The sequence below is a fragment of the Nelumbo lutea genome, chromosome 2 (assembly GCF_056320005.1).
Source record: "Nelumbo lutea isolate HS-2025 chromosome 2, American lotus-T2T, whole genome shotgun sequence".
NCBI lineage: Eukaryota > Viridiplantae > Streptophyta > Magnoliopsida > Proteales > Nelumbonaceae > Nelumbo > Nelumbo lutea.
In genome coordinates, this window is record NC_142685.1 from 83,192,509 (window position 1) to 83,217,502 (window position 24,994).

General features: G+C 40.0%; 1 protein-coding gene across 1 annotated transcript in view; it reads left to right on the forward strand.

Moving 5' to 3' along the window:
- The first annotated feature begins 7,275 nt into the window (after window positions 1-7,275).
- Window positions 7,276-24,994, forward strand: part of LOC148871653 (putative apyrase 6) — a 105,983-nt gene continuing 88,264 nt past the window's right edge. The window contains exon 1 of the mRNA XM_088973810.1: window positions 7,276-8,151. Within this exon, the coding sequence (XP_088829936.1) occupies window positions 7,539-8,151 (613 nt within the window). The 5' untranslated portion in view covers window positions 7,276-7,538. The remainder of the gene's footprint in view (window positions 8,152-24,994) is intronic.

Consider the following 24,994-nt stretch of genomic DNA (forward strand, 5'->3'; position numbering starts at 1 on the left):
TTCCTTAACTTACTCTACAAAACCTAGATGAAGCTAGGGGTGTCAATTAGACTGGATTTGGTCCAATCCAATGTGAGTCCATTATAAATGGACCAGGTACAGTCCAATCTAATGAATGTTTAGGACCAATTTGGACCGATTTAATTCAATGTTTGGGCCGTCAAATCTATTGAAATTCATTTTGATTTAGATGGGTTTCAACCCAAAACCTGGTTCATTAGCACATATTTTCTTATCTTATATCAATGGACTAGATATTGGCTTAACCCAACCTAATCCAATATAAATTTGTTACAAACGGACTAGGTCCAAACCAATCTAATAAATATTTTGGACTGGATTGGTCCAATCCAATATGTCTTGTTGGTTCATCCAATCCATCCAAATTGATTTTGGACTGGATGGGGTCCAATCCAAGACCGATCCATTGACACCCTTAGATGAAGCCATATGCTTTCAAGTCTAAATGGAGTTAGGCATCTACCACCAAAATCTTCCTTACTTAGGGATATTGGACAATGATAAGAAGTTACTCTTAGGAGAGCCTTAGAAATTATATCACTCCAATGCTCTTCCTAATCTATTTTTAATAGAAAAATATATTTAGCTTTGAACAAATTGGGTTGTCTTGGAGGTTGGACAAAATAAATTTACTTTGTAATAGACTCAACTCTTTCAGCTCATAAGTATTATTAATAAATTAATTGAACTTCCTCATTATTATAATAAACCTTGAGCTAGTTGTCTCCTCAATGAATCTTTACATTGAAATCACCCTTAAATATGAGTGAGAATGGGCCTGTTTGATTCCATGGCAGAACTTGGAACCTATTGGTTCCAGGTTTTTGGAACCAGAACCTACCCTGTGAAGGTTGGTTCCAATGTTGGTTCTGGCTTTGGTGGATTTCCATGGGTCGGTTCCAAGGTCTACCCATAGAACTTGCACTTTCTTTACTCTCCCCCTTCACAAAAAAAAGCATGTTCTTTAAAAATTTGATTTTATATAGTTTAAAACTAATATTACCTTTATTGATTAAATTGGATAACTTAATATGTAGATTCTCATTACATGGTCAAAAACTTATAAATTAAATTTAAATTTTTTAAGCATACTTTTTACACTACTTTTCATACACATTCAAATATTAAAATGAAAACAAATGATCAAATCATTTGAGTAACTCAATGGTCGAGTGAGACCATGGCCTTTCTAACTATGGATGCTTGGGTTCAAATCTTAACATTCCCAAACGTATTATGGGGTTTATTTCAAGGAAAGTTCAGTTCCAAAGCAATTTCTATCAAGGTCAGTTCCACCAAGGCCAATCAAGGTTGGTTCATTGGGTCGGTTCAAGTAGGGTAAACCCCTAGATCCTAGAATTGGTTGGGTGGGGGTTGGTTCTAAGAATTTGGAATCAGACCCTATCCTATAATAGATTGGGTAGGGTCATTTCAAGGTGGTCGGTTCTAGGTAGAACCTACCCATTTGCTCACCCCTACCCCTAATACTTGTCAACACCCATTCAAATTCATCATCTATTTGTTTGAATTTGATAAAACTTGTAAATCTATCGACTAATTCTTCAATTCCTTCCATCATCTCATATTTTCATATGGCCACAATGCCTCCTAATGATCCCCAAGGGGAACTAGTTTCCTAGCTAACTCCCTACTCCTCTAGACACTTTTAGGTTATCTTTTGTAAAAAAATTACTAGTTTTGATTCCTACAGGATAACTATGCATGGGTTTTCTTTCCTAAGCATCTCCTTAATTATGTATCCCTTTCTTGCACCCATAATCCTCTCATGCTCTAGCTTATAATCTTCACTCCCACTTCCTTTTATTACCCTTTTCTTCTCTCATCTACTTGCTCCCTCTTCTCCTCCCCTTCCTCTTACTTAACTCCTTGTCTCCTTTTACATGTAACTTTAATCTCTCCACTTTACTTAATTTTCTTTTTATCATCTTCCTTATTGTTTCCTTCTCCCTCATATATACATTCAAAACATTTGGATCTTTTAATTTACATCCAATCCTTTCAACAAATACAGCCACTAAATCTTCCTTTTCCTCTTCTCTTTCAATGCCCCTCCACTCTCTCCTCTTTTCCCTCACCAATTCCTTGGACTATCCCTCCCCTCCATATTTTAGAATCACCACTTGCTTTACCTTCTTCATTCATCCCTTTCATTCAAAGAAACTATCTCCACCTTCCAAATCATAAAGAAGCGGCATAGAATTTAACTAGGGCCATGAAGGATAGGACAATAGACATAGAAAGTCGATTAATAATCAAAACCATATTCACTATCATATCCGAGTAAGGTTCAATCCCTAACACTATAACTAGCCGAGAGGTATCTAAACACTTGTCTATTACATGACTTTGGAGTTTATTGATATTCTTAGGGAGGCTTGCTGTAAGGAGTTAACTAGACTCAAACTCAATTCATATTCATTTCCCCCCCCCCCCCACAAATTTGTGGTTTATTCACTCTTGAGTTCTCTTTGTAAGTCCGAGTGTGATAAACTACTATTGGCTTATGGACACCCTACCCACAACCTTGCAATCGGTCTTGTTCTCCCCCATTTAGTCTTTGAGTGTCCTCCCTCCCTACCAAATTAGACTCAATATTGTTTGGCCTCCCTTGTTCTGTAGAAAGTTGCAGAACAAAGGTATCATCCTCTTTCTTTCCCTCTTATTGTTCTCTAATAAAAAGTATAATTGTATTTATCTTCTATATCTTCCTTGCTTCCTCATCCTCCCCCAAGCTGTCAGTCTTGAACTCAATATAAGACCCATCCTAGAGATGGCAATGTGACCCATCCTTGTGGGGCCTTGTCCTGCCCCACCCTGGTTGGGGCAGATTTTTTACCACTAATCAGGATTCAAGGAAACCCGGAACTCTGGGGATCAGAGATGGGGTAGGGATGGTATTTGTCCACCACACCCCGACCTTGGCCCTGAACCTGCCTCGACTATCTTATATATAACTATTAATATATGTTATATTATATTATACTTTATTCTATTACATAATATAAAATAGTTTTAGGTAGGTTTAAAAAAAAATTGTAAGTATACAAGTAGGAATGATTGAGGCAGGGTGGGGCAAATTCTGGGATCCCCATTCCCTCAAGGACAAGGATGGGGTTAGGATTTCTAGCCCTGCCAAGGTTTGGAGCAGGGACAAAGGTGGGGCAGGCAAAACCCAGCCCTGCCCTGCCCTATTGCCATTCCTAACCCATCCTTGTCATCTTTTGATGTATCACAGTCCATCAAACCTCCATCTTCCTCCTCAAACTCCTCTGATCTCCTAGAGTATCTTGGATTTGGCTGATCTTCTACTTGATTACCAGACTCCTAATTACCCATTGGAGTGTTTATTTGTGACCTTTATATAGTCTCCTACCATATCTTTTGGGAAGAGGATAGACTAATATTTTGGTCACCCACTGGTGACAAAGATACTCAACTTATGTGACTACATAATGTATCACATGAGTCAATTTGCTTAAGCCCATCTTCAAGTTATTATGTGGACCCCACCCCAATTAAGAGCTTTTCCCTTTCTTAACCAATTTGGTATAGTACAATTTTGCCTGCATTTTCTCTTTTAATTTAATTTTTTTTTGAATAAATTTCTTTTTGAAGGCTGATAGTGAACATCTTCTTGGAAGATGATTGTTGAGCTTCCAATGCAAGGTTAACACTTACTCTTCCACCTTCAACCACTCCCTTTCCTCCGTGTTTACTTGAGATTGAAAGCTCATCAATCATCATCGTTTCCTTCCTTGAAACAAGCTTCCCACATTGCAGCCACACCCTCCTCCATAGACTGTTAGAGAAGATTTGCACTAACCTAGGGATGTTTTCTAGTTGTACCCCCACTATCTTCACCTTCACCGCTCATAGGTCCTACAAGTCTAAACTTTCCATGATTCCTCCTAGATTTTGAACAATCCTTTTAATGACTATAGCTTTCTAGAGGTTGAAAGAAAGTCCTAACATATTTATTACGGAGCTTTCGACATTCACTTCAACTTCATTGTAGGACATGCGCCACTGTTCGATCACGATTTGACCATCCTCTGTTCCACAGATGTCATCTCCACACTCTCATCTACCACTTCGATAACTGATCTTGTCTCACTAACTTAATCCTTAGTTTTTCCATCACAACTTTTGCCACAACTTTACAATTTCGAATCATATTCCTTGTTATACAATCCTCTTCTCTTGAGAACCTTTCTCCATTTCCATCTCCATTTTTAGTATATTTTGGGCACTAAAGATTTCAACCTCCCATTTTCCTTAATTCCATATTCTACTTTTGAAACCTTAGCTTTTCATCCTCTATCTAAAGTCGATAAGCCTATATTTAATTCACAACTCCCTACCAACCTATACTTTCTTCCCTTTCTAGGATACAAACCATATGTTTCTTGCCTTCCCCAAAAAACTTTGTAGTTGCTCTTCAAGAATAAACACTTATTTGGACTTATTTCCCAAATGCAAATAAGCATTTATTCGTGTGGTCTCAACCCAAAATAAGGGGAAACAGCCTCGACTATTTGAACTCTCCCTCCTTATGACATGTTTACAGTCCCACACAATTAACAGCGGAATAGTTAAAAATTCAAATGTATTATTTAAAAAATTAATTTTCTTTTCAGATTTGCTTATTGTTTGCCTCCAAAAGTGACAAAACCTCCTACCTGCCCCCTTCGTTTACCACTCTCTTTGTCGTTTCCCTGATCTCGTTCCATGCTCATCATTTCTCACTCCCGTTACTCCTACTTATCACCACTGCCACTATAATCGACAGGTTAGCCGTAGCCGCAGGTATCTCTTGCCTTTCTCACCTCTTACGTCTCTCTCTCTCTCTCATGCTTCTCATCACTCACCACTGCCGCTCATCACCATTACCACTTACTCACAGGTGAATCTTGCCTCTCTCACCACTTACGTCCCTCTTGTGTCTCACCTCCGACACCTCTATTCTTCCACCACTATTGCTCACCACCACTGTTGTTCTCACTTGCCATTGTTCAAGCTAGCATTGGTAGGAATTGGTAGTTCATCCTCCTGAGAACACCTTGTTGATCTAATTAAAGCCATTATGCCAATACAATCTATGATTCAACCTGGTTTGGTGATTGAATCTCGATTCCACTAGGTTGCAGAATTGTGATAGCAGCCTCAAAAGCCAAAAGTTTGATGGTTCAATACTTTTTGCTTTTTCAACGGTTTAATAGGATAGCTCATATAAGCCCTTCATGGCTTACATAATTGACAAATAAACAATTTATCATTGGGAAATTTTACTCAATCTACTGAGTACTGAGGTCGAGTGTGCGTTAATGAAGTTAAACCCCTGACTCATTTGCAACACCATGGAATGCCTTAACCTTAATCTAACTAGTCCTTCCATTGTGCTTCAGGTTACGTTTAGATATCGATGGAATGGGAATACACAAATGCAACAACAGGTTGCTTGGGACCAGAGTGTTACATTTACATATCGATGGAATGGGAATATACAAATGCAACAACAGGTTGCTTGGGACCAGAGTGTTTCACGACCGTTCCGTTTCTACTGATGTGTCATGCATGCCACATCAGCAAATAAATGGAATCAATAAGAAAACGGAAATTAGTAGTCCTGTCTTTTAAGAAAACGTTTTTGTAATATTTAGTTTTGAGATTTGAGAAAAGAGGGGTTTCTTGAAACGTTAAATTTTCATTTCTTGAATCACCTTAGCGATCCTGAATCATCTTGGTGGCATGGCAGATTGGAATTTGAAAAAGTTGACCACTTTTTGAGATTGCAAACAATTGTCATTATAAATATATTATAATATTAAGCCAAATCACTTTAAACGTCCAATCAACCTATATTCTGTTGTAAGTACATAGTGCTTGCTCAGTCCTTCAGAGTACAGAAGACTAAATTGATACCATACGGACGCTTGCGATTAGTTTGTAGTTCATCGGTCACCTGCAATGAACTTATAATGCATCACACGCTTATAATGAATACACGGTAAGTCGCATGTTCATGATGGATTTGTGCCTAGTACGAGCCCAAAACAGGTTTTCAGTTAAATCCATGATGAATTTTATACGCGTGTGTTTCTGCAATGAACCTTGGATGTGCACGACTTTGCAATAAACCTCAAACACACATGGTTCTACAATGAACTTTGGAGGAGCGCGGTCTTGCAATAAACCCTAAAGTATTATAGAGCCACGAGTCATTGAGAACCGAATTTAAGTATCGATTGCACGTGCAATTTTAAGTTGCACACATGATAAAGTGCCACTTAGGCTCAATAAAAAGGCTGCCCGCTACACAATGACGTCACTGACACCACGTCAGTTAAGTAGGATGCAAAAGGAAATAGTACACATGGATTATGAAAATTCTCGGGTGAAAAAATCAACCTTTTAGAGATCTCATAAGACATGTGGCGAAACCCTAGTATTAATGACCGACAACGAATCCAACATTCTCTTTCCCGTTAGGAATTGAGCACTTTCAGCTCCTTCCTTTTGGGACCTCGGGATCCCTTCTTATAAATGGGGATCTTCCCCATAACGAAGACTATTAATTTGAGCATAGATTCACTCAATCATTGGATTCCCTGTTCAACTGTCTCATCATTCTCATTTTTTGCTTTAGCCTTCCCGGTTGATTCTCTACTCCCAATCTTCCTTTGTCCTTCAAGGAGACCATCCCCACCTAGCCTAACCACCTCTTATTTACACCTGTTTTTTTTTTTTGTTTCTCAAAAAAAAAAAAAAAACTAATCACTTGTAAATCATGGCCCACTTGTGAAATAGAACGGTCGTGAAATGCATTGGTCCCAAACGTCCTCCCCATAAAAGGGGAAAAGTGTTACTCCAACTTGTTATGGGGTCTCTCTCGTGACATAGAAAGGAGGGGTGGGGGGAGGGAAGAAGCGGGTTGGAATCTCCTATCAACATTACATGTTCCAACACCCTGCCAATACATCTAACATTCATTATGAGACTTAAGACCCACCATAAAAATGGGACACATCATGTGTGTGATGTCAGGTTGGTAGAGTGTGGGAAGGTGATCCGAACAGCCATAGTTTTCCCCAAATCAGATTTTAGAACAGGTGACGCATTCTTTATTTCTTTTGGATAGTTACGGATCCACGAAATTGGTAACTAGCAGACCCGAACCGGATCAACTGGGGTAGCGTTTGGTTCGTTATAAGGCAACCGACTTCTGGTCGTCTTGAAGTTCGAGTTCCAAAAAATTGACTGCTACCATCACCCAAAGATCCAGAGCAGAACGGTTGATTGATAAAACCCAGTGGCTTCGTTGCCTTTTTTTTTTTTTTTCCAATGGACAAACTTCACAAAAAGAAAATAAATCGAACCATTTTGAATGGAGAAAGACTTAAGAGCTTGATTAATCTTCTCCTGAAATGAGAACCAAAGATATCTGATTCTGATCCAGATTTCCACATGTTTGATCTCTGCTTCTCGTCTTCATCGCCATGGATTTCTCCAACCTCCAATCTAGAGCTTCTTCTGCCTATATTCCTCCTCACAGAACACAGCTCCACCCTCGAATGCATTCCTTCTCTTCTTTCGCTTCGCCGAATCCAAAACCATCTCAACCGCGGGATAGATGGTGGGTTCTCCTTGCAGCTGTCTTAATAGTTCCGTTTTTGTTTTACCTGTTTGCAATTGCTAGGGGAATCCATAAGTCGTCGAAATTTGACGAATGGAGACCCAAGGGCTTTGGAGTGATCATCAATGCCGGTAGCACTGGATCGACAATCCACGTATTTGAATTTCTTAATGAGGGGAGGATTCCGTTTGTTGGATACGATGGGAAGGGTTCCAATTCGATGAAGGTTCACCCGGGGTTGTCGGAATTCAGAGATGATCCTGGTAGAGCTGGGAGTTCAATTTTGAGTCTTGTGGAGTTTGCGAAGGCGAGGGTTCCGAAGTCGGAGTGGAAGAAAACGAAGGTGAGGTTGATGGGTACCGGAGATTTGGGAAGGCTCGACATGGATGTAAGGAAGGCGATCTTGGAGTCTTGCAGGCTGGTTCTGCGATCTTCCGGGTTTTTATTCAAAGACGAATGGGCGTCTGTAGTTACAGGTGTTTCTCTCTCTCTCTCTCTTTTTTTTTTTTTTTTAATTTCCCTTCTCATGTAGAGAAGAAACTGCATGCTCGTTATTGCTATAGTTACCATCAGGGTTAAGTGAATTAGGCACCGGCTTATAGTTGCTAATATCTTTAATGGTGGATAATCCGACCATACGTAGAATTAAATTGCTAGAAAAAATTTCAATTATCTTTACCATATAAAGAACTTAATAAGTTACAGTTATCACTTTGAATCAATTTGATTTGGACTAATAAGCCTGAACCATGTTTGTTTTAGTGTTGAAGCTAGTCATGGAGTTCAACCTACATCTGTGGAGTTAATTGTAAGGGTTAGAGCCATGAACTGATTAACAAACTGATATCATCTTCATGCAGGCTTTCATTGGGAACCACTAGAATTCAAATTGACTATTGACTGGGTTACTAGAATTCAGTCAATGATGGGCTAAACTAGTTCTGTATATATTAATCCAAAATTTGATACATAATAGATATACAAAAAGAATAGATTAGGAAAACAGTAGAACCTTATGTTCTTGATACATGATAGATATACAAAAAGGAATGCATGAAAATAAACTAAACTTGATTGATATGTCATAATGGTACTACTTCATGAAAATGAGTTTGTGCTTCCACACTCCTATTCTGCGTCAGTGCTTGCACTCTTGATTCTGGGACTTGGGTTCAGAGTGGAGTCAGCTAGGCTCCCTTTTCTGGCAGCACAGTTTGGCATCTTTGATAATTATAGTTTATCAGTCTTGAATCCTTGAAATTGTTTCTTTTCAAGGAATTACTGAAGTCTTGGCGGAAGCAGACAAGAGCTTCAAAAGTTAGCAAATCATGAATTAGTGAGATGATCAGATGAGTGGTTTAAATTCCTGCAAGGTACAAACCACAAAGTGGGGTTGTTGTAACTTTGTATTTGAGATTTAACATGAGATCAAAGTAGCCAAGGCACAGTTTAACAGTGCTTTGGACAACTTGACATGTCTTTAATGCTGAAAACTATTTTAAGTGAAGGGATGAGAGATCTATCATATGTATGGCCGAACCCTACAGGTAGGTTGGACAAAATTTAAAAAATTTCTCTCTCTCCCAACAAAGGTGTTCACGCCCATGGAAAACGCCAAAGACTGCTCCCACTGAAGATGACACAGCGTAGGGTGGAGCAGAATCAACAGGTGGTTCTTCAGCAAGAATTCGATGGAGGGTGAGTGAGCATGACTTCAGATCAGTTTTTTCACAAAAAACTGATATCAAGAACATTTCTTGATCGCTCCTACAGGTGGAGATCGAACTGGCTATGGCGGCAGCAATAGAAAGAGGCAAGACCAGAAGATGGCATCAGTCTAACTGGAGCTGTCTTCTCTCTTGAATCAGTAATCTGATTGGGGTGTTGTAGGGTTCGCCCTCCTCCTCTATTTATAGCCTTAAAGAGAGATTCTCCTAATCCCATTAGGAGTTTCCTAATCCAAATTTTGTATTTGGATCTGGACTCTCTTTAAGAGATAAGGATAATCTCTTATCTTATCTGCAGATAAAGATCAACCCTCCTAATCTGATTATGAGTTTCCTGATCCAAATCTCTATTTGGATCTAGACTCTCTAAGTGGATAGGGATAATCCCTTATGCTATCTACTGATCTAAATCCCAAAACCACCATTCTTTAATTAATCAAATTAAACCAGTTCGATTTGGGCTTTAGGCCCATTAAGTCCATGTGCTCACTTAACCTCCAAACTGTTGCCCAGTTGGGTATCCTTGTATGGCGTGGGACCCAAGCATTGATCTACACATCAGCCACATGGGTTCAGTCCAGCCACTGTTACAAGGCCTGGCTGAATTCACTGTAGGAAACAATGAACTCTTGAGTCCATCACCATGGGCTTTTAATGGGCCCAACATTTACACTAAATGGTCCCTGGGTTAAACTTCCTTATAAAACCCAAGGACTGTGGGCAGATGCAAAATTAGCCCATCAGGTATTACCCTCAATGGTCTTACACTTAACTTCTCAGCCCATAATGATCAAACATTGCTTGACAAGAGAGGACCTCTCCCTCGGCTGCAAGGAACAATGCTGCACTATCTACTCACATGGATCCCAGGAATTAAAACCTTTTGCAAATAGTTTGAAACCATAATTATATATATATATCTCTATATAAATATATTTTGCAAAACAAATTTCAATGGTTGAAATCGGCTGCCGGCAGCTTTGGTTTCCATTAGAGAGAGTGCATCTTTGATCATTCATTTTGTTCGACAAAGGGGCTGATCCTGTCAATATGATCACCTACTCAGATGAATTCTCGGACTGTCCCAACATACTTAGGTTTTGACTCCCTCTAAGGATCTCACTGATTGGCATATCAAAGACAGCCCAATCCGACACCTAGTGCAGTATCATAATCGAGTCTAGGGGTCAGGTGTAACGTTCCAGTTTTGCCTATCTATCTCCAAGGGCAATACTGGAATTTTGGTCCGGTTTAGGGTTTAAGAAAACCCACACTGCATGTACCTCAAGTCTCACCCTGGCAGCTGAGACAAGCCACCGCAACCAACTTGGCGGCACATCAGTGTCAGTCTTGGCAGGATAAATCTCCCAGATCTATTCAACGGCTGTGAAGATTTTAAACTAACACAAGTCTCATATGTGTCTAGTTTAAGGGTATTACACAGAAACACACCATAATAAAATGAATCAAATATGTACTTTATTCATTTACATTAAATGTCATAAGGTACATCATTCTGATTGGAGGTAAGGGCATACACTGTCTAACATTAAGGTCTCCTAGATAAGTGGAGATTCAAGTGAGGGGGGGGGGTTGGAGATTTTTTGCTCACAGCTTATGGATTTCCAAATGACTTTTATTAGTTTCCTCTTGTCTTGGTAAATTGCATCTAATTAAGGTAAAACCTATCATATTCTCTTATTGGTACTGAATACTCATTTCCCAAATGATAGTGGTTTTGTTCTTGCCTTTTCCTTTCTTGTGTGAAAGGAACATTGTATTTCTTCTATATATTGTCAATTTCTCATTGCCTTAAAACCCTTGAGAAAGTTGCATGTATTTATTTATGCTGTAGAGCTTTAGGAAGATATTCATACATAAATTTGTATTTTCATCATCTATGGCAGGGCTTATTTGCCCAACTTATGACATTTGATTAGAGATAGTCTAGCAATGTTGATCATGGAGTTGATTCAGTTGCTATCAATAATCTCTAGAAAAAAATGACTCATATCTTAGGAAGATATCATAGTAAAGTAAGGACTCTGAATCTAAAGAGTGATAATATTCTATTTGTGGTAGTCTGAGTTGATGGACTCGTTGCAACTTAAGAAGAAGTGTTTGATGAGCTGCAGTCCCATGTTAATCACAAAACAATTTTGAGACATTATTTACAATATTGTGAAGTTAGAAGATTCATAGCATCAAAATTTGTTCAAACAACTCAATTTTAAAGTTCTAGTTCCATCCATTACCAATTTGGAATCCCCCTCTATCTCAATCTCCTGTAGCCCCAATTGTTTGGCCAGTTTTACTCTTTGATATAGTGCCAAGATTTCCGCTCTTAAGCAGTGTCCAACTCCAACTGACCTGAATGCAGAGCCATTATCTTGCCTTTGTTATCACTGAAGACACCTCCTATACCAAATGGGCCCGAATTACCTATAGAGCTTCCATCAAAGTTCAGTTTTACCCTTTGTTGTATTGGTGGAGACCAAACTTCCTGTACCACAGCTTTGAAAGAAGTTGTAGCTGCCACAGTACCCCAATTTCTATAAATGTCTTCAGCTGAGAAGTCCTTAAACAGATCACAAGATTTCAACCAATGGATAACCTTAGTGGTTACTCCTTCCACAACCTCTTCCTTGGATCTACAACTACGTTTGAAGATCCTATTATTTCTTTCCTCCCACATTGACTACAATACAACAGCTCTAGTGGCTCTCCACATAACCCTTCTACATACCTTTGGTTGCCTACAAAAAGATGGATCATAGAGGTTCAACACAAAGGGACATGAGATTAGTAAGTGTGAGATTGTCTCACTAGAACTCAAGAAGAGACTACAAACATGGGGGGAGATGCACATATTTGGTCTCTTTTTTGCAATGAACCCAATGTATTAATTTTTTGGAGTAACACTTCCCAGCAAAAGGCCTGAATTTTTGGAGGTACAGGGCTACCCCACACCTCTTTTGAACGAAAGTTCCTTGCAAGGTTAGAGATTTGAAACAAAATGTTGTAGAAAGAAGAGCAATTGAAAAATCAGAAGAGGAAGGTTTGCAAATTCTGTTATCCTTACAAGACTGATCTAGAAGGACTTCCTCTAACTAAGTGATTAAATCATCAACCATCCCCATTTCAGAATCCCTTAACCTCTTCTCAAGCCCAAATCTTAGGAGTTATCAACAAACATTGAAGATATCACTTTTCTTTTGTTTTTTGACAAGGAGTAAACGGAAGGGAATCTATCTCAAAGGGAGTTTTCACTAACCCAAACATCTTCCCAAAACAAGACTTAATTTCCTGCGCGACATCATATTTGAAATAAGGGAGCACAAGAGGCACAATAACTTGAATAGCTTTCCAAGGAGAACTTTGAGAAGCCCTAGGATTAAGTCCTGCATCCCAGCCATTATCTGCCAATCCATGAATACTAACAATCACTCTTGACCAAAGTCTGTCCTATTCCATTGGTAGCCTCCAAATCCATTTCCCTAGCAAAGCCATATTTCTAAATCTTATATTTCCTAACCCAAGGCCTCCATCATTCCTACTCTCAGAAACCACCTTCCACTTCACTAAGTGATCCTTCTTAGTGTCCCCCGGTTTCCACAAGAAATCCCTTATCTTCTCTAACTGGTTTGCTACTTTCATTGGTACTCTAAAGGTAGATAGGAAATAAACTGGCTAGTTGGCCAAGGTTGACGTAATTAAGGTTATCCTACCCCCTAAAGAGATGTAATTCCTCTTCCAATTTGCTAACCTCTTGGAAAATCTTTCAATCACAGGGTACCAAAAGCTCTCAACCATTAGGTTCCCCCCTAGTGGTAGCCCCAAATATTGTAATGGCCAGTCTCCCATTTCGCACCCCAAAATCCTAGTTAGGGAATCCACCTCCTCTCCCCCTAAATTGAGTCTTGCCACACAACTTTTTCCCTAGTTCACTTTAAGATTGAACTTCCTTTCAAATTGAAGCACTAGTCTCTTTAAGTTCCATAATTCCCCCCCCCTTTAGGGATGTCGGGTCGGGTTAAATGGTAAATATGGCTTGATCTGACCTTATAGGGTCGGGTTAGGGTTTTGATTATTCAACCCGAGTCGGAGAAGGAATCAATAAAAAAATCAAGATAGGAAAGAACTCAAATATCAAATATTCAAATATAATTCAAAATGATAATTTTTTTTAATTATTCAAATATTCAAATATGGCTTGACCTGACCTTATAGGGTCGGGTTAGGGTTTTGATTATTCAACCCGAGTCGGGTTCGGGTCGGAGAAGGAATCAATAAAAAAATCAAGATAGGAAAGAACTCAAATATCAAATATTCAAATATAATTCAAAATGATAATTTTTTTTAATTCCTTCCCAACATTTCAAATATTCAAATCAATAAGTTACAATTGATCTAATGATATAACCAAGTCAATAGTGAAAAGTTACTAAGTCGTTGTTAGAGTTAGCCGAATGAGGGGTAGATTAGTCTTTTCAGTCCGTTTAAGTTATGTGCTTATGTGGCAGTTCTAATTAGACTTCCTATTCCATACTTAAGTGAGGGTAGTTTAGTCATTGTACTTAATTAAACCCCTAATCCATATTATGGTCGACTGGTAGGGTTTAGGCTACCAAGTTCGACTGATTTCTTCCTTTTCTTCTTCTTCTTCTTCTTCTTCTTCTTCTACTCTTCCTCCTTCACTTTCTTCTGGTTCAAACTATTGAAGCTGTAGAGAAGATGGGCTGAATGGCCCATAGGTTGTTTATTATTCATGTTATTTTGGGCCCATCTTGTCAATATTAAGTTCTTTGTAAATTCTTGCTCAACTAAGGGTCTCCTTGTAATTATTCAAATATATCTAATAAAACAGTGTTAGGGGGCTGAGATAGGGTGAGTTCGAAATCCTTTTCTCAAACCCTCATTGCAGAACACTCAACTCTCCTCTCTTCAATTTCAACATGCTATCAGAGTGTATCTAAACTTGAATATCCTAGGGCTAGAGGCTTAGTCACGTACTGCCTGATTCTTGGAGGTCATTGGACGAGCCCAAGACTAGAATCTCTTGGAGAAGGGGTTCGGTAACCAGGAAGAATCAGAGAAGAAGAAAAAGGGGGGGGGGGGGGGAAGGGGAATAGCTCGGTTATGTTTTTGAAGCTCGACTGTGTTTGGACTGTTGAAGCTTGAACAATAAGTTGTGCTCAGTTTTCTGGTTCTGTTTTGAAGCTCGACTGTGTTTGGACTGTTGAAGTTCAAACTGTAAGTTGTGCTCAGTTTTCTAGTTCTGTTTTGTATTACCTTCGACTGTGTTTGGATTGTTGAAGTGTCCGAAAATCCTAGCTGTTTTGTACTACCTTCAACTGCATTAAATCTGGTTTAACCCATAAATTTCTAGGCTGTTTTTTCTCTTCTTGGACTGTTAAAACCTGCCGAAACATCCTTGTAACAAGGCTGTGTATTGTTACTCTTGTTCGGCTGTTTTAGGGGGCTGTACGAACTATTTTTTGGGGTCTTTTCTCTTCCTTGACAGTGGGGTTGTCTCTATTGCCCACACTGTGTTTGTGAAAAGGCCTATTCAGCAATACCGATTGGTACTTACTCTTCTTGGCTGAGTGTACAACTCTGAAAATGTACTTTGGCTGAGTGCACAGTGCCTAGGAGTTTCTGATTACTTCTTGAAGCCTGAACTCAGTGTATTGTCTTCTTGTGGTCGGCTGAACTCAGTGTGTTGCCTCCTTGTGGTCGGCTGAACTCAGTTATTGCTTGTCCTTATTCAATATACTTGTAGAAGTCATCTGCAGTCATATTTGGAGTGTTTACATGATGTACTCCTCAGAGTTTGAAAACAAAAGTGGTGTTGAATATGGACTGGTTTAGGGGACTCCAAGTGATTCCTTATTGACTGTGACCACAGTTAAACTAGATGGAACTAATTATCTGGCATGGTCACAATCAGTAAAGATTCATGTATGTAGTAGAGGAAAGTGGGGGTTCATTTCCGGGAGTAAAAAGGCTCCCCCAGAAGATGATCCATCCTACGAGAAGTGGATGCAAGAAAATTACACTGTCATTGGGTGGCTTGTAAACTCAATGCAACCACAAATCAGTCAACACTACCTATGGATGAATTCAGCAAAAGAAATTTGGGACAGTGTTGCAAAAACCTATTCCCAAAAACTCAATGTGGCCCGGGCATATAAATTGAGAAGTGATGTAAAGAATTTAAGGCAAGGAGAGAAACCTCTTGCTGTATATTTCTCAACCCTGAAATCCCTATGGCAAGAGATTGACCTAATAGAAGCTGTAACTTGGGACACCACCAATGATGCAGAGACCTACAGGAAATTGGTTGAAAGGAACAGGGTTTTTGAGTTCTTAACTGGACTAAACCCAGAATATGATATCACAAAACAGAATATTCTTTCCAAGGAGTGTGTCTCTTTGTCACAAGCTTATGCATTGGTGAGTAATGAAGAGAGCAGAAGGGCTGTCTAGGTTCAAGGGGCTGATATTAATGATCACTTTGCCAATATGGGGATTAAACCTAAAGGGAATGTTGGAACTTCTAGTGGCACAAGAAAGAAAGAAGTTATATGTGAATACTGCAAGAAGCCGAAGCACACCAAAGACAAGTGCTGGAAGTTACATCCTAATCTTGTTCCCATTCGGTTTCAGAGAAAACATGATAGTAAAAGATCAGGAAGTGCAAATGTAGCTGCCGGGCCAGATAGTGAAGAGATGTCTGCTTCTGCACAGTTGGCAGCCATGAGAGTAGAATATGAAAAGTTTGGGAAGATGATCAGTTAGCTCAGTGATGTGACCTCTCCTTCCTACCCTTCAGGAAATTCTACTACTTCAGCATTTGCTCATTCAGGTGTAAGGGCTTCTGCTAATCATGCTACCTCTTCAGGTAATCTCAAGATCCCTTGGATTATTGCCCCTATCTCTGGTAAGGGAACCATCAAGGCTACGGATTCCTTGTACCTACCTTCTGCCCTTCATGTACCTAAACTAAATACAAATTTGTTGTCTGTGAGCAGTTTAACCAAGTCACTAAACTGTTGTGTAACATTTTTTCCTTCCTACTGTGCTTTTCAGGATCTGAAGTCTCAGAAGGTGATTGGGAGTGGCCATGAGGCGAACGGAATATACCTGCTTGATACTCCGGGACAATGCACTGATCATCTTGGGAATGTTGCTCTTGGATCTGTCTCTTTAGAGTCTGTTAGTCGGATTATGTTGTGTCATTGTCGTTTTGGTCATCTATCTTTTTCCGCCTTAAGTCATCTATTCCGTGAACTGTTTAAGGGAATTAGTCTGTCCAGTCTTCATTGTGAGTCTTGTGAATTGTCAAAGCATTGTAGAAGCAAGTATCCTTTGAGCAATAAAAGATCTTCTATTCCTTTTAATATTGTGCATTCTGATGTGTGGGGACCTTACCACTTACCCTCCATGGGTGGCTACAAATATTTTATCCTGTTTATTGATGACTTTTCACGGTTCACTTGGATATTCCTGATGAAATCCCGTGATGAAGTTCCAAGACTTGTAAAACAATTCCATGAATTTGTTCTAACCCAATTTGATACCAGGATTAAAATCTTCAAATCGGACAATGCAAAAGAATACCTTGAGAAAAACCTATCCTACTATCTTTCTGACATGGGGGTTATTCATCAAAGCTCATGTGCTAGGACCCTAGAACAGAATGGGGTTGCTGAGAGGAAAAACATGCATATTGTTGAGGTTGCAAGAAGTATCTTATTTGCCTCACACATTCTTACCAGGTTTTGGGGTGATGCTGTACTTACTGCTACCTATCTTATAAACCGCATGCCATCCAGAGTTTTGGGGTTTAAGTCTCCCTTCACTCTTCTTCATCCGGACAAAGACCTTTTTCCTGTTCCTATTCGTGTCTTTGGCTGCACCTGTTATGTACATGTCCCAAGTGTCCAAAGGCATAAGTTTGAACCCAAAGCTCACAAATGTATCTTCCTTGGTTATTCCCCCACACAGAAGGGTTGTTGTTGTTTTGATCCAAAGTCAGGCAATCGGTATGTCTCAATGGATGTCACCTTTGATGAGTTTTCCCCTTTTTATGGTTCCTCTCCAGGACATTGTCCACAGGGGGAGGATTTGACACAGGTGTTTGCTCTTCCTCTTCCTGTCCCTGTTGAGTCCCTTGATGTGTCTGCCTCTCCTTCAAATGAATCAAGGGTGGATTAGTCGTTCCATTCTCCTTGTCCCAGTACTCTACCTCCTCGTCCTATCCTCAATCCCAAGGTGTATCAAAGGCAAAGATCCAGAAATGTGCAGGTTGTTTCTCCTACAACACATGAGCCTCATACACTTCCAGTCACAGAAGAGACAACAGGTACTGGTTCAGCACCTTTGGATTCATCCTTCCCTGACCTTGATATTCCCATTGCTGTTAGAAAAGGAAAACGGAAGTGCACTGCACACTGCATTTCCAAGAACCTTTCTTACAGTTTGCTTTCACCTTCATATTTTGCCTATCTCTCTTCTGTTGCTTCTCATCCTATTCCTAGGTCTGTGTCAGAAGCTCTTAAGATTCCAGAATGGAGGGATGCTGCGAAATCTGAAATCGATGCCCTACACAAGAATGACACATGGGAAGTGGTGGATTTGCCTGAAGGGAAGGATCCTATTGGTTGCAAGTGGGTCTTTACTATCAAATACAGAGCTGATGGCACCATTGAAAGGTACAAGGCCAGGCTGGTTGCAAAAGGCTATACACAGACATATGGGATTGATTATTTAGAGACTTTTGCACCTGTTGCCAAGATGACATCTGTGAGGGTTCTTCTATCTTTAGCTACTCACTTTGACTGGCCCCTTTATCAATTGGATGTGAAGAATGCTTTTCTGAATGGTGAATTACATGAGGAGGTTTACATGTCTCTTCCTCCAGGGATGTATGGAACTGATATGAAAGGGAATGTATGTAGGCTGAAGAAATCTCTTTATGGACTAAAACAGTCCCCTGGAGCATGGTTTGAGAGATTTAGAGCAGCACTTGTTAACTTTGGTTATGTGCAGACACAGTCCGATCATACTCTTTTTGTGAAGAGGAGTGGATCTCTGGCAGTATACCTCATTGTGTATGTAGATGATATTGTAGTGACGGGTAATGATGCCTCAGGAATTCATGATCTAAAATCTTTTCTCTATACAGAGTTTGAGATTAAAGATTTGGGGGAATTGAGATACTTTCTTGGCATAGAAGTGGCTCGATCCAAGGATGGGATTCTTATCTCCCAAAGGAAGTATGTTCTTGACTTGCTCTCCAAAACTAGAAAGATGGGTGCTAGACCAGTTTCTACTCCTATTGATATGAGTCATAAACTCTCAGCCTCAGAAGGGACATTGTTAGTAGACAAAGGAATCTTTCAGAGACTTCTTGGGAAACATTTGTATCTATGCATGACTCGGCCAGATATTGCATATGTAGTCAGTTGCATTAGCCAATTCATGCATGCTCCTCGAGACACTCATTTGGCAGTTGTAGAGAGAATCCTATGTTATTTGAAGGGCTCCCTAGGAAAGGGTATTTTGTTTGCCAAGCATGGTCATGTGAAACTTGAAGCTTACACCAATGCTGACTGGGTCGGGAACATTGATGATAGAAGATCTACCTCAGGGTATTGCAGCTTGGTAGCTGGTAATGTTGTTTCTTGGAGAAGCAAGAAGCAATCGGTTGTTGCTCGGTCTTCTGTTGAAGCAGAATACATGGCCATGGCACATGGGGTTTCTGAATTATTATGGCTAAAATCTTTGATGGAAGAACTTGGAGTTGAATATGACAAGCCAATGATGTTGTACTGTGATAATCAGGCTGCCATCAACATTGCTCACAACCCAGTGCAACATGATAGAACCAAGCATATTGAAGTTGATCGACACTTCATTAGGGAAAGGGTCTCTTCGGGTGAAGTGTGTCTTCCTTTCATCACATCTGAAGGACATTTGGCAGATTTTCTTACCAAAGGCATTCCCAAGGCAAAACTTCAGCATGATACCAACAAGTTTGGCATGATTGACATCTATGCTCAGCTTGAGGGGGAGTGTAGAGAAGATGGGCCGAGTGGCCCATAGGTTGTTTATTCTTCTTGTTATTTTGGGCCCATCCTGTCAATATTAAGTTCTTTGTAAATTCTTGCCCAACTAAGGGTCTCCTTGTAATTATTCAATTATATCTAATAAAACAGTGTTAGGGGGCTGAGATAGGGCGAGTTCGAAATCCTCTTCTCAAACCCTCATTGCAGAACACTCAACTCTCCTCTCTTCAGTTTCAACAGAAGCCACTGAACAAACATGGTATTAGAGTAGGACGTTGCTCTCTAAGTCTGCTCCTCACTGATCATGACTTTTTTTTCTAGATTGAGGATGGAGAACACAGACTCGACCTAGGTCTGAGAACACTTCGGTGCTTCTTCCTCTGCTCAGAACTTGATTGCTTTTCAAGAAAATAACTTCAGAATTAAGTGGATGGTTGACTGAAGCTCTCCATCGAGGTTGGTTACTTTTTTTTTTGTGCTGTTGGTATTTCTGGGTTGAAAAACTTCAAAATCTGCTCGGACTGATAAGAACCTAAAGAACTAGGTTGTTTGTAGCCTTGGTTCTTGGCAAAAAGGTCCAAGAACAGGCTGTTTTTACAGTGATCGAATGGTGTAAGGGTATGTTTGCCCTTTTGTGTGGGTCTATAGATTCAAATCTGTAAGGTTTTGAAACCTTTGTTGGTCACGAGTGACCTGAATTGATTGATAGAGTACTGCAGTGATAGTAGTTGATAGTTTTTTACTTGTATTGCCTTTGAAAAGGTCAGATTGACCTGTACTATGTGTGACAGCTATGGTTGTGTGGTGGTGCTTGTGATGCTCACCCTCTATTGAGCAGCTTCAAGAGGGCTCGTATGTGGTTAGTGAGTTGCTGAGTTACTGTTAGTGTGATTTATGGTTCTGTGTAATTAGTAGTGGTGTGAACAAAAACAAAAGTTTGTGTTTTTGTGCTAGAAGGAATGGCCGAATTGTCTACATCAATTTTCTGCCTCGTTGCTGTCTGAGTGCTGGTTTACCTTTTGTTCTTTAATATGAATGGTAGTTTACATAGTGGTGATTGATTGTGACTGGTTGTAAACCTATTATTTGTGTTTGGGGACTGCTGTAGTGTCTGGAACATCAAACTCCTGACAGCAGTACTCGGTTGGTGGATGGGGATTCAACATCAAAAGTAGCATTAGGAGGGCATCATGGCAGCAACTGGAGATGGTTGTAGCGATCAAAAACCTAGTGCGGTGATTCCCTCTAAACTTAATGGTGAGAATTATGTGCCATGAGCCAAGTCAGTGGAAGTTTTTCTCAAGGTAAAGAGGAAAGTGAAGCGTGCGAAGGAAGATAAACCATCAGCTGACTCTTCAGGGTTTGATGACTGGGAACAGGAAGATGCCCAAATCATGACATGGTATGGAATAGTATGGAACCCAAAATAAGTGCTAACTTTATGTTCTTAGATACAACTAAGGACATATGGGAACATGCCAAGAAGCTTTAATTTGAGCAGGATAATACTACGAGGGTATATTAGCTCTATCAGGAGTATTTTGATCTGCAACAAGGGAATAAAACCCTAGAAGAGTACTATGCCAGTATGAAAAACCTCAGAAGTGAACTAAACATCTATCATCTCTTAACTCTGGATGTTAAGGTTCAGCAACAACAGAGGGAGCAACTGGATGTCACTAGGTTCTTAGTGGGGTTGAAATCAGAGTACGAACCAGTTAGGGCCCAAATATTGAGTGGCTCCCTTCTTCCTACACTTGAGGAAGTATTTGCAAGGTTTCGCAAGATCTCTTTGGGTTCTACAGAGAGTACCACACCATTTGACAGATCAGGATTTGTGGCAGCTAGAGGAGGTGGACATGGTACTAGAGGGGGAAGACATGGATCTCGAGGAGGTCGTGGTGGTTCCATGTTTGGCCATGGTGGTGGTCATAACTCAGGGGGAGGCCTTGGTAAAGGAAAAGGTAACTCTACTAGGAAGTGTACCCACTGTGACAGGGAATGACATTCAGTGAATTTTTGTTATGATCTCGATGACCCACTTTCTACATGGGCTAATCATGCAGTAGCTGGTAGTGTTGATGTCAGTGATGACCAGTAGCCAGATCCCACGCTTTCTACATCTACATCTGTTTCCGGGAAGGAGATGATGAGTGTACCGCGCGATGAGTATGAGAGGTTCCTTCAGGCTACTTCACAACATACTACATCCACCCTTACTCAGGTATATTTTGTCTGGTATCCAAACTCCTTGGGTTATTGACTCTGGAGCCTCTGATCAAATGATCGAGACTCTAGGTGTGTTCTCTTCTCTCTGTGAAGTTTCCACATCTCAAACCGTTACCTTTGCCAATGGTTCATCTTCTCCCATTTGTGGTGTTGGTAATGTTGACACGACCTCTCTTTCATTATCATCTGTTCTATATGTATCTAAATTTCCATTCAATCTTTTGTCAGTTAGTAAATTAACTAAGACCCTTAATTGCTCTATTACATTTTTCCCTTCATTTTGTGTTTTTTAGGATCTCAAGACTGGGAAGAAGATTGGTGGAGGGCATGAAGCCGGTGGATTGTATTATCTTGATGGTGGTGGATCGTCAGTTGCACTTCAGACTTCCCTCACTCCTTTACAATGGCATTGCCGGCTGGGACATCCATCCCTCAAGGCACTCAAGATACTGGTTTTGTCTTTGAGTCATTTGTTGTCTCGTGTCAATATGGGAAATACCATCGGGTTTCCTTCAGTCCTAGAGTTGATAGTCGTATGTTGAGTCCATTTGCTTTAGTTCATTCAGATGTTTGGGGTCCGATTAAAATAGTCTTATAATGGTTACAAGTATTTTGTCATTTTTATCGATGATTGTTCAAGAATGACATGGATTTATTTAATGAAAGAAATGAGTGAATTACTTTACTTTTTTCAAAAATTCCATGCTGAAATGCATACACAATTTGGTGTTCCAATCAAAGTTCTTCATTCAGATAATGATCGTGAATATTTTCTCACTTCTTTTCAACAATAGTTAGAACAACATGGCATCATTCATCAAACTTCATGTGCATCCACCCCTCAGCAAAATGGGGCGGTTGAACGAAAGAACCGTCATCTCCTTGAAACTGCTTGGTCTATTCTTCATCATATGAATGTTCCTAAACGATTTTGGAGTGACGTTGTGCTTACTGCTTGTTTCCTTGTTAATCGGATGCCCTCCTTCGTCCTTCATGGTCGGTCTCTTTTTTCTATTTTGTTCCCCACATTGTCTCCCTTTCCATTAACACCCCGGGTCTTTGGCTGTGTGTGTTTTGTTCATAATCTGAGTCCTGGGTTAGACAAGTTGGATGTATGTTCTATTAAGTGTATCTTTCTTGGCTACTCTCGGACCAAGAAAGGGTATAAGTGTTACAATCCCATTATTTGGATGTTCTATGTCTGTCCTAATGTCACTTTTTTCGAGTCCGTTTTGTTCTTCTCGGGACTTGAAGTTTCGTTATTTCCACCTTCGCTTCCTCTCCCTCTTCCGGTACGTGTATACTCGTCGATAGACACCGACACCTCCTCCGACTTCTACCTTGTCTACGAATCTTGTTGCTCCTGTCCCAGAATCTTTCGAGCTTGATCTTCCCATTGCTTTACGGAAAGGTAAACATAGTTGTACCCTACATTTCATTTCTAGTTTTGTTTGTCTCTTACTTTTCCACTTAACATCGCCGGTTTGTTTCTCTATTGTCATCTATCTCTATACCTAAGGATATTCAGGAGGCCCTTACTTCACCTAGGTGGCGTCAAGCAATGGAGGAGGAACTCTCTGCTCTTTAGCATACTCACACATGGGAACTCACTACTCTTTCTCCAGGTAAGCATGTTGTGGGTTGTAAATGGGTGTATACTGTTAAATACTTGTTGGATGGCAGTGTGGAGCGTTTGAAGGCCTAACTTGTTGCTAAAGGTTATTCTCAGTTGTATGGGGTGGACTATATGGAGACCTTCTCTCCAGTGGCAAAGATTAGCTCAGTCCGTGTCTTAATTTCCTTAGCAGTTATGTATGGTTGGCCCTTGTTTCATTTTGACATTAAAAATGCCTTCCTTCATGATGACCTCATGGAAGAGGTATATATGGAGCAACCACCTGGGTTTGTTGCTCAGGGGGAGGATGGTAAGGTGTATAGACTGAAAAGGCAGTTTATGGGTTGAAACAATCTTCTCGTGCTTGGTTTGGAAAGTCTAGTGAAGTGGTGAAGAATTTTGGAATGAAACAATGCTTGGTTGACCATTCAGTGTTCAACTATGATTCAAAAGTCGGAAAGATTTTATTAGTAGTCTATGTGGATGACATTGTCATAATTGGCAGTGACAAATTGGGGATGATAAACTAAAGGCCTTCTTGCAAGAACATTTTCAAACAAAAAACCTTGGGAAGTTGAAGTACTTCTTGGGTATAGAAGTTGCCAGATCAAAACAAGGTGTAAATCTGTGCCAAAGAAAATTTGTTCTTGATCTGTTGGAAGAAATAGGACTGTTAGGTGTGAAACCGGCCGAAACTCCCGTTGAACCAAATGCTAAGTTAAGCAGTGATACATGTGAAATATTTGATGATTCTGGAAGATACAAACGGTTAGTGGGGAAGCTGAACTATATGACTATCACAAGACCAGACATCTCCTTCGCAGTCAGCGTGGTGAGCCAATTTATGTAGAATCCTCAGATATCTCACTGGGATGTAGTTCTTAGAATTGTAAGGTACCTGAAGGGAGCTCCAGGCCATGGGTTATTGTACAAACCAGGAAGAAGACTTGAGGTAGTTGGGTATACAGATGCAGATTGGGCAGACTCAGTGTCGGATAGAAGATCTACTATAGGTTATTGCACATTCCTTGTAGGCAATCTAGTCACATGGAAGAGTAAGAAGTAGACCATTGTGGCAAGGAGTAGTGCTGAAGCCGAATATAGAGTCATGACACACACTACATGTGAATTAGTATGGCTGAGAAACCTCCTACAAGAAATTGGATTCTCAATGGACAGACCTATGAGATTGTATTGTGATAATCAAGCTGCAATTCACATCTCATCTAATCCTGTTTTTCATGAGAGAACAAAGCACATAGAGATTGATTGCCACTTTGTGAGGGAGAAAGTTCTTACTGGGATTATGACATATATTCTTTATCTTGAGGGAGAAAGTTCTTATTGAGATTGATTGCCATTCAGTGGGCAGATTTGTTTACAAAAGGTTTAAACTTGGGGAGAGTGAACTATATATGTAACAAGCTAGGATTATGACATATATTCTTTAGCTTGAGGGGGAGTGTTAGAATTAGCCGAATGAGGGGTAGATTAGTCTTTTCAGTCTGTTTAAGTTATGTGCTTATGTGGCAGTTCTAATTAGACTTTCTGTCTCATACTTAAGTGGCGGTAGTTTAGTCATTGTACTTAATTAAACCCCTAATCTATATTATGGTCGACTGGTAGGGTTTAGGCTACCAAGTTCGACTAGTTTGTTATTCTTCTGCTGCTCTTA